Source organism: Diplotaxodon limnothrissa, linkage group LG23 (assembly GCF_057381915.1).
Source record: "Diplotaxodon limnothrissa isolate DT_005_m linkage group LG23, D_limnothrissa_male_GT1.1, whole genome shotgun sequence".
Lineage (NCBI taxonomy): Eukaryota > Metazoa > Chordata > Actinopteri > Cichliformes > Cichlidae > Diplotaxodon > Diplotaxodon limnothrissa.
Genome location: NC_140617.1, coordinates 8,871,273 through 8,882,146, shown reverse-complemented (window position 1 = coordinate 8,882,146; position 10,874 = coordinate 8,871,273). Strand labels below are relative to the sequence as shown.

Here is a 10,874-nt window from a genome sequence, read left to right as displayed (position 1 = left end):
TGGGGGTGTGCCCATGCAGCACATCTTGTTTGCAGAATTTCAATTCAATATTATTTATATAGCACCAAATCACAACAGTTGCCTCAAGGTACTTTATATTGTATCTATTATTGTAGGATCAACTGTACAAATAAAAACCCAACAATTATGACCTCTATGAGCAAGCACTTTGGCAACAGTGGGAAGGAAAAAACTCCCGGCTATCTGGTATTTTAAGATAATTAGTATATTTTTTTTAAACTTCCAGTGAGTCTGGCAGAGTCCAAGAAAAAACACATGGAGATGGTGCTTTCAATTTTAATAACTGAAGATCAAGATCATTCTGTAAGGTTTTTATTGATCCAGAAAAGGCTGGTATGAGTGAACAAGGAAAAAATGTATAATGCAGCTCTACATTAAAATATCTTCCAGGTAAATAATCATTAAATAAGAACAGCATTCATATGTACCAGACAAGCAGGAGGAGAAAAAGAGAAGCTCTGAGGAATGAGTACAGTGACTGTTACAATGTGCCATGACAAGCTGTCCAAGAAGCATTCAGATAACGGTTCATGTCCTGCAGTCACAGCAGCAAGTAGGGGCATTGTGAGAGTACAGACACCCGCTTCCCCTCAGAAAATAAATAAACAGGATCAAAACGCAGCAGTGGATGAGCGCCGCTTTGCAACATGATCGACCTACATGGACAGATTCAAACCTCATCTCCTCCCTCGTAAGGCTTTAAGCAGAGCCTACGCTGCTAACAAAAAGATCACAGTGGAGACAAGGAATGCATATGTATGTGGGGCTTGGCTGGGTTGGTGGGATCCAGCAGAGGAGATGGAGGCTTGTTTTGATCTCCCATTCCATCGCCGCCAAAGGCGGACGGGTGGCTTGTCCCAAACGAGCATCGCTTCCCTCTTTTGAAACCACAACCACCAACCAAGGCAGCCTTTGGGAAATTTGTATGATTGGATGACTAAAGGTGGAGCGGACCATTAATGACTCAAACCTGTTTCTGGCTTTCTCATCACATTAGCTTTATACAGACATCCTAATCGGATGAACAGTGCATTACACAAAAGTACAAGGGGAAAAAAAAATACTGGTTTTACACTATACATTTTCTAAAATATATACAGAGTAAAATAAGTTATGTTTCCATAATGAGCTGTAGCCAGTCCGCACTTGTGTGCAATTATATGCATTTTTGTGTGTGAGCGTATACCAGAATATCCAATATATAATCACACAGTCAAGAGTCTCTAAAGGCATCTACTTATTTGGTTAAAGAGTGAGTTTTGCGTGAAGACCTGTTGAAGGGGACTCTCCTCTCAGAGCAGATCAATAAACAGATATATTTCTCTTTGTACACTCCCTGAAGGTAAACGTCTCCCACAGGGTTAACATGTTAAATATCCTAACATTTACAACCTAGGATGTTAGCTCTAATAAAAAATACATTTCTCAAAAAAATATTCTTGCAGTGCTTTTTCTCTTTCAGCATGCGTTTGAAAACTATTCGGTTTCTCAAAGACTTTCTGAGTTTGCTTATGAATCTTGATGGTGCGTCCTCACACATACGACACCTCCTCTGGACTGCCTCCCAGGCTTCGACGCCGACTCCCAGTCCAGACCCCGAGGAGCGCATCCGTTCGGTACGACGGGGCCCCTCGGATCAGATCCAGCGAAAAGAGAAAAACAAATAACAACAACAACAACAACAAAAAAAGTTATCATCCCACAGCGCCCTCTCTTAGTCTTTCCCAGGCACGCCACCACATGACTTATTGCAACTGAATTTTGCGAGTTGGCTTAGTCTGGGAAAAGATATTAGCTTTAAGCATTCATACATGTAATAATATATATTAAGAGTCACAGTTATTCCCACGCATCCTTTAGCCCTTTATAGGTGGAGTCTCTCTTGTCCTCCGCCCCTCACCGTCTACACTCCAGCTGAGGGGAGGTGTAGAGGAGAGGGGTGTTTTTGTCCAGTCTAGTCCAGCCTGCAGTGCCTCAGGCTTACAGTCCGGTGCTGACTATGTCGGTGTGGGTCTGGCAGGTCTGCGCCTGACTCAGAGCCTCACGGATCTGCAGGTTGAGCTCCATGAGGCGGCTGCTAGCCTGAGACAGGTCTCTGCTGGGGCCTACGACCGCCAAGCAGCCTGTCTGACCCAGCGTCTGGTGACGGAAGTAAATGTGTAGAAGAGTCTGGACCGCGTCGTCCGTCTCGTTGCCGAAGATGTCGTTGGGCCACAGAGATCTGGAGATGAAGAAGAGATGTGAAGAAAAGGGGATTGTACCGAACACATTCTTAGCTGCTGGATAAACAGTTTTCCTGAGGTGCTTTGGGTTTGTTAGTCGTCGACTCTGAAAACATGTTCAGGTCTGTGAACAAATGCACTTTGGGCGATGTTGGGCAGTAGTTCACTGAGCTTTAGAAAGAACACAGTATTAAATTCTAGGCACTCATTGTTTAGGTAATGCTACAGGTGTGTACCATTGCACAGTTTTTGTTAGCAACTTTATTTCAAGGGGGTGTAGCAATTATTTTTATGCACAGTCCCTCATCTTCACAGACTCATGCCTCATCACCAGGCAGCGAGCCAAAGGTTTCACGACTGTTTACTGTGTGACTGGTGAGTCTACACGTACTGCTTTCATATCCCAGTGAACATCCAATCTCATCATTTAGATGGGATCTTCAAAATAACTGCCAAGAAGCATCACAAGCAGGCCTGCCAAGTCAAAGGAGCTTCTGCCTCTGAACATTTCAGTAATGATATGCGATAGAAACAGGAGTGCATTTTAACCTCCTTTTATCTTATATCTGGGCTTCTTACTTGAAATGATCATGCTGGATGTCCTAGTCCGAACTTAATCTGCAGCATCCAAAAATCGCAATATTAAAATATGTGACAGTGCCAAAGAACATCCTTATTATGTTAACAAAAAATGTTTTTCTGGAGCAAACTTGCAGCTGTCTTCCATGTTGTAGTAACCAAACTGAACGGATGCTGTGTCTGAGTGAACCCGTGAGGATCAGTTAGTAACTCGAGCCCTTAAGCGCAATGACATGAAGCACGAGACTGGAATGAAACAGCCAGGAATCAGAGTGCATTAAAAATAACAACTTTTTACTTGTTAAATAATGTTTGACTGGGCCTTTTACACAGGAGGCTTAATCACTGTATTGCCTTGTTATGTCACCGATTAAAGCCACTGTTTTGTTTGACTGTAGTGTTTATCTTACCTGAAGATTTTGACTTGTGTGAGAGCAGAGCTGAAGTCTCTGGCTCTCAGGGTTTCAATCAGCGACTGTATGGCTGTCTCGGTGTTCGTCTGGGCATTGTCTGACATGCACACATCCTCCTGACCATCATTTCCTGTTTCCGCCTCCTTCAGGCAGCTCTCTAAGATAGTGAGCTCGTCGGACATGTTGGTAACCTTAGGAACGGAGACAAAGGAGGATTATTGTCACAGCACCAAATAACACAAGCAGATCTTCCTCGGGAGGTGAACGAAATGAACCCAGACTAAATATTACCTGGACTAGCTGACCTCAGCGCTCAGTACGGGAAATAATTTAATTTTATTAAATGTCTAAATTAAATTAAAGCACAATTAAGATGCAGCTCAGAGAAGGATGGACTGCAATACAGATTTAGTAAAGCCTGTTTATCGATCCCGTGGGTAAAGGAAAATAATTATCCAATCAAATTGTGTTCCTTTGTTTTGCACATTTTTCATTGCATTTTCTGACTCCAGCTCTCTTTATATATATTTTAAGTTTTAAATGTATTTTTTCTCTAGTGTTACTGAAACAAGGAAAACTATCATACATTTTAAGGTATACTGTTTTGCAGTGGTTCCCTGTGGATTTGACAAGAAACTAGCACTGTCAGCGTTAATCTCATTAAATTGACGTTAACGCCATAACCGCATTAACGCGGCAATTCTCCGTTAATTCAGTTATGGCGTTAACGTAATTTTAATGAGATTGACGCTGACAGCACTACAAGAATCTAAATGAAAAACAAACAAACCCTAAAATTGAACAAGCAAGTCTTTACGTTCTCCATCTATAAAAGTGTACCCACACAACAAAGCTGAAAAGCTTTAAATTGAACGTCACTTTTCACCAGAGCCTCTTAATTTTGCTGAACCTCAGTAGCAGCAGCTAGTTCCTCCAACTATGGAATAACCCCCCAAAATGGATTATATAACAACGCACGGACAAACTTTTAACTCAGCAGACGCTAAACCTTGTGTCTCTCACCTCGGCCTCTCTCTTGATGGTGTCCACCCTGCTGATGAGCTTGCAGTAGGCCTGGAACAGCAGCAGCAGCTGAAAGTGCAATTTGTAGAGCCTCCGACATAACTCGAGCTCCTACAGAGACAGAAGACAGAAAAACACACTGTCACATCTCAGCAAAGCGATGATCTAACCTGCACTGAATCACTCTGATCACATGATTAGACAGATGGGTATCCTGGGTTAGAGGAAGAGATGAAAAAGTTAACACGGAGGGCCATTTGGTTTGGACCATGGTGAGTCTACTATAGGGTCGTCCCAAATAAAATAACCCAAATTGGAAAAATTGGTCCCACCTGACCTGAGTCAGCAGAATCAGATGATTTTATTTATTATATTAACTTTAGCTTATTTAGTGAAGGGATGCAAAATTTTACCTGCACACTATGAAGTACATGGAGATGGGTTGAAAAATGTCATAGCGTGCAGGTACATACTGCACAGCTTCAGATACCAAACAAAAAAAAGAAATCAGCTGCTTCTGATGGGGTCAGATGCGAAATACTGGCTGATATTTCATGGAATGACCCTACTGCTAGAATTAGTGGTGAAATCTTAAATTAGAAAACCCAGGGCATCATCTCATTGATCCCTCAGCATATAGAATTGATGAGTGAGGTGTGGGAAAACTAAAAGTTAAGCCCCTAATCTCGGAGGAAATGGGAGAAAATGATTTGAACAAATGGGAATGGAACAATGGAATCATGCAAAATGAAAGTGAATTCAAACCTAACAACACTGGACTCTCTAGCCATCATATCCTACTGATAACGGAGCAGCCCCTCTGAAATCAGGTGGCAACTCTACACTGAATACACGTAGATAGATGAATTTATCTGCAGACACAATCAGTGCAACAAGCAAACAGAAAAAAATGCAAACAGGATAACACGGTACGTTATGATTGGGTGGGTGGATGAAGAGGTTGAGCTGGGTTACATGACCAATCAAGCAGAAACATAGACAGAGAAATGGGTGGGGGTAGAACACAGTCTGTTTCTGCACAGAAAGATGAGATGTCAGTGTTTTGTCCGGTTGGCAGCATTATTTAAGTCTATAATATGAGAACCACTTACTGCTAGATTTTCCATTTGCTAAGCAAGAAGGTGAGCAGGTCACACACACACACACAAACAAACAAACAAAACAGAAGGAGAGAAAGACCAAGAATTAGTGAGCTTTAACATGACAGCTGAGACACAGTGACCTGACGAGCAGGAGCAGTGCTTTATCATCTTCCCTTCACACGGGTCAGATAATGTGAGCTCACGTCAGCAGTAACAGAAACCCTTATTCTGAAAAGGTGAACAACAGCATGTGCGATGACGGGCAGAAAAGACACGGTGGCTACGCAGAGAGGAAGGAGGAGGCAGTGAAAGACCTCTGGATACTTCTGATTGAAAACAGAGCGTCAGTTTAACCCAAGGTAACATCTGTGTGAATGTCAAACACAGAGGGAGCTCCGCAGATCTGTCCAAGGAGCTCGGTGTAAGAGAAACCTACAGACTAAGACGTGCAGTGAGAGATCATGCAAATACATCAAGGGTACAAACTCTGTCTTAAATCTTACATTTTTGAATTGAGGAAAAAAGTCTAAAAAAGTCCATCTGAAGTCATAGTTGCAATTATGTTGTTGAAGACAAAAGTTATTTACACATCTTCTTTAAATCTACTGTTAACATGTTTATCACCCAAAGCTATAAAAAATGGTTGCTGGCAAATTGTTAGAAACACTTCTTGCCCTCAGGGTTTATGTTTAACTGGCAGCTGACAGCGCCACTGCCACAGCAGTACAGAAATGTTACTTAAAGAATTTTTTTCCTCTGCTTGCCTTTCACAATAAAAGAAAAGCTGTTCCCCTATATCTCAAGTGGTCCCCACAGAAGATGAACCTGCATGTTTGATTTGGCACAGACATTATCCCGGATGTCGTTCAGGATGCAAACCTTAGATTTACCTGCATGAGGAGTACGCTAAATTGAACCGTCGATCTTTCATGTGTGTAATGTAAACCTTATGTAAGATATAGCTTTGTTTTTCCTTCCCACTGTTGTCAAGGGCTGCTCATAGGGCACCGTCTGATTGTTAGGGTTTTGTCTCTATAATTGCAATATATAAAGCCCCTTAAAACAACTGCTATTTTGATTTGGCGCCACATATATAAAACTACGGCACTAGTTAAATGAAAGATCAAACATAATCTCAGTTTACCACCAAATAAACAGAATGACTGGAAAATGTTTGAATAAACTGCATAGAGAGGCTGTTACAGAAGTTCTTAATTATTCATTAAGCTAATTATTATCAGTAAGTACAATTTAAGGTAATCATTAACAACTCATGATTACATCAAACTTCCTTCAAAAGTGTCCTTAAAAGCACAGACAGGCCTAAATGAGTGCACTGTAATAGAAGAAATAAAACTCAAAAATAAAATTAATTTGCAGATGTCATGCAACTGTGTTTTAATGCAACACTAGCACTGTTAGTAACACTGTTACTAGAAATGTAACAAGAATTTTGCACATTTTCACAGGCATGTAACACAAATGGGATTTCCAGCGCATATCAGGCAGCAACTGGGAGGCTGAGCACTGGTAGCTGACTGAGACACAGGGCCATTTAATGGGAATGGAAAGTGCTGTTTGTGGTATTGAGGAATTAAAGCTCATTGAAACCTAAATGACTGTACTGATACATTCACATGCCTTTAATATGCTGCAGCTGAAGACCTAATTAGTGTAACGGCACATTAACGTCTCGGGTTTGATATGAACCTAAGTTTTGTAATCATGGTTTGACTCAAAATGATTAGCTGGTATGCTTTCTTCGCGCTGTGAGAACAACGACTGGTATAATTAGCGGATATGCGGGCCAAAAATTGAATTTCCTTAACGGAGATAAAATAAGTGAATAAAAAACTAAATCTTCAATCATCTTTACATGTTCATGGTTATCAAAGGCATTTAAGGAAATGTGATGCCGCCTTTTCTCTTTACATTGTTTACTCACATGCAACCAAAGCATGCTTGTACATAAATCCCTTAGTGCACTGCTGACAGTAACTGTTTAGCTCATAGCTAAATGTTCTACTTTGTGTACATGTTTCATTGATAAATAAATTTATCATTGCATTTTTACTAATAAGTAACTTGTAACATTATCCTGTATCCGTAGGAAAGCTGGTGCAGGTTCTCGCTTCTTTTAAACCAACATGGTTTTCTTAAAGAGATGCGCTTTGACTGGCTTGACGACACTTCGTTAATGTCTCTAATGTCTGTAATGCTGTGTAATTTCAGTTGGACGTTACCGATTCAGCTGCAGTGCAACACTTTCAAAAGTCAAACCGGTCAATAAGTATGACAAACAAATTCATGCATTGTAAAGTAAAAGTGTTCATCCCTACCTGTGCATGAGTATTGGGTCGCTGGCTGCTGTCTTTGTCCCCGAATGTTTTCCTGCAGTTCTCGAGCCACTGCGTAAACAGGCAGGAGACAAAACAGGAGAGAAAAACATAAAAGGCTTAGAGGAAGGAGAGAAACTTGGAAACAGAGGCATTTACAAGGCTTTTTTTTTACCCCATGGACATATGCATCTAAATTTGTGTGTGTACATAATAAAAGGAGGAGATTTAATATGTGCGTTGTATTTAGCGAATTAAAGAAGGCCTGTTCCAGAGCATCCAGAGTATCTAGCCCTCCAGGGAACATTGCCGTCTCATTCAATTAGCGCCCCTGCATCCCAGAGCTCTCTGCAATCTCATCTCTTTTTTCCCCTCCCTTTTCCTCCCAGCTCCAACCCCTCACAGCTTCTCCCGCCTGGCCTTCTGTAACTGATTTAGGAGAGCTGAGGGTTATTTTTATCCCTTCAGCATGGTTTCTCACTGGTGATGCAGACACTAACGGCAGCTGAATGTACTCATACTGAACACTGATTCAGTGTCTGCAGCTGCTGATGAGACAGACTGGGCTTATCGTGTGCAACATCAGCTATTCGTCTTTATGTTCTCCTGGCTTTTTGCAGTGAAACTGCATAGAGATGAAAACCACTTTACGTGTTTTAAAAATAAAGAGGATGTGAAACAACATGTCTGGTGGGAAAAGGTTCCACAAGGATAAAGAGGCAGAGATGTGGATGTGGAGAAAGATAAAGATGGCTTACACGCTCTGCTGCTTCTCTCTTGGCGTTGTAGGTGTCCAAGTGTTCCTGCAACTCCAGCACACTAAACTTCAGAGTCTCCAACAGTCCACAAGAGACCAGCTACAACAACACAGGACACCACACATATTAAGCCACAAAAACATCCACTACATACACATAATGGCCCCAAGGCCTCGTGTTAGTGTTAGCTGGTCTCTCCTGAATGACAAATTGGTTTTCATTTGCTTTGACTGTGTTGCCGTTACCACAAATTTAAGCCACAGCCAGTTTTAATATGGTACCTATTCTTCTTTCACTTGTTGTACATAAAAATTAGATTAGATATTTTTTTGCTGTGTTGACTTCCCTTCTCATTTTTATCATAAATAAACTGGGCATAACACAAACTACACAAAAATATCTACACCAGGACACACACACACACTCAGCATGACATAAACCATTTATATAAAATAATCCAGCCGTGTAACTGCTACAGCATTACTGGAGTCTCGCTTTATCAGATGCATCAGAATGATTACAGACAAACATGCGGGCCCAGCCTCACCGTCTCTGCATCCAGCAACACAGTGGGACACTGCGAGCGAGACGTCATGACTTCCAAGGAGCTAAGGAACTGATTACCCATTCGTTGGAGCCTTTCCCCGAGAAAGCGAACAGATGCATGTGTAATGGAGCCAAACTTTCTCTGAATACTCTGGAAAAACACACACACAAAAAAGAAAACAAAGTAAGATCATTCGGAAATAAGCTTACTTGTACACAAGATGAAACAGATAAGGAGCAGTCCTATCAGTCAAAACTGCAAGAACATAAAAAAAACCCCCAAAAAATGTGGTACACATTTACCTGAAAGAGTCGGGAAAACACGTGGAAAGTATAAACAGCCGAGGACCCATCTGTGTCTGACAACATCTGGTTGACATGGCAACGCCAAGCATCCTCGTCATTGTCATAGGCAACTGGCTGGAATGCAGCCAGGATGGCAGAGAGGAAGGGCGAAGGGGGCGGAGAGGCCTGAATCTCTGGGAAGCCGTCTGCGTCACCTTCATCTTGGCTAAAACACACACGGGGGCCAATAAGCAGTCAGACATGTTATACCACCCCCCCCCCCCCCCCCCCCCTTTCACTGAAGGACAAAAGTAAACATACACACGCGCATGTCGTCACTCGCAGCAAGTAAACAACCTCACATTGCTGCATCTCTGCCTCCCTCACTGAAAATTCTGCTGCAGTGCAACGAGAGCTAAAATCTGCTGCAGTGCTCTCACAATAACAGCGATTAGCATTTTAGCATTACACAGACGTGTCTGTTTCTCTCTCGCTCTCTCACACACACAGACGCACACAGATACTCACAGGCCTGTGGGACCAAACAGCCTGAAGAAGCAGACAGAATATAAGTATCTAAAGCCTGCGCTGCCGAGCGCTGCAACGGACACGGTCTCTGTCCTCATCCTAACTACCGCTTCTCTTTCCCGTACTCTCTCCCCTCGTCTGCAGCTCCACTGTTAGCAGCACTAGCGCACTGCACTCATCCCACACAGGACTGCAGAGAGGTCTATACAAGCTAGGCATTTACACATACTGACTCACACACACACACGCACGCACACACACAGTACTGCAAGCAGAGCCAGCTCCCAACCCACTGAGGTAAAACGTTGCCGAGTTGTTTCATTTTACTCTCTCCCACTCACATAAATCCTCATGCACAGACACCTACACTAACTGGTTAGTGTCCTGCTGTTTTCAGTCACTCTAAGCTACTCACACAATTGCTTTCCATGCATGCGTGTCTCTGTTAATTGAAAGAACTTCAGTACAGTTACACATGGAGGCGAGTGAGTCTCTATTTTCTAGTTTGTTCAGCAGTGCTTCTTAATATTGCTTTAGAGCAGTTTAAAGCCCTGACTTTACAACTGTCCTCCAATCAGATTTGGCCCACCTTGAAGTGTTAGGAATGAACTGAAGCCTGCCAACACACGCATAGTTCTGATAGGCCACGCCAAGAAAGAAATTAGCTATCACACCATCTAAATCATGTCAAAGAAGTTAGATTAGTCATGCACTGTAGATTAGTCCATATCTTCTTCAGCCACACCTAAACTAGTCTACAATTAAAATGAAAGGTCAGCTGTTTTACTTTAATACATTTTTAAATGGGAGCTGTCTGACACAGTCTTCTTAAATGGACAGTTCCATTACTTATTAGTAAAAGGTCATTTGTAAAAACCATCTAAAAATTAAAGATTTTTAGACTGTGTGAAATTAAAATAAAACCAACTGTACAATGACTTGATGAGCTATCAGTCAGTTGCTCAGCAAATTGGTATAAATTCCACCATTTATTCAAACACAAAAGGAAATTAAAACTGCATGTCTTTGCATGTCTAAATGTCTCTTATCGATCAATATT

At 41.9% G+C, this 10,874-nt stretch overlaps 1 protein-coding gene across 3 annotated transcripts in view; it reads right to left on the bottom strand.

Annotated features, from left to right (window-relative positions):
* Positions 1-323: 323 nt before the first annotated feature.
* The window catches only part of fryl (furry homolog, like), a 62,254-nt gene continuing 51,703 nt past the window's right edge, over positions 324-10,874 (bottom strand). For all 3 annotated transcript variants that reach the window (XM_085347915.1, XM_085347916.1, XM_085347917.1), the window contains 8 exons: positions 9,305-9,512; positions 9,003-9,152; positions 8,456-8,554; positions 7,701-7,769; positions 5,371-5,388; positions 4,259-4,369; positions 3,233-3,426; positions 324-2,242 (listed from right to left, as the gene is read on the bottom strand). In XM_085347915.1, the coding sequence (XP_085204041.1) occupies positions 2,002-2,242; positions 3,233-3,426; positions 4,259-4,369; positions 5,371-5,388; positions 7,701-7,769; positions 8,456-8,554; positions 9,003-9,152; positions 9,305-9,512 (1,090 nt within the window). In that variant the 3' untranslated portion in view covers positions 324-2,001. The remainder of the gene's footprint in view (positions 2,243-3,232; positions 3,427-4,258; positions 4,370-5,370; positions 5,389-7,700; positions 7,770-8,455; positions 8,555-9,002; positions 9,153-9,304; positions 9,513-10,874) is intronic.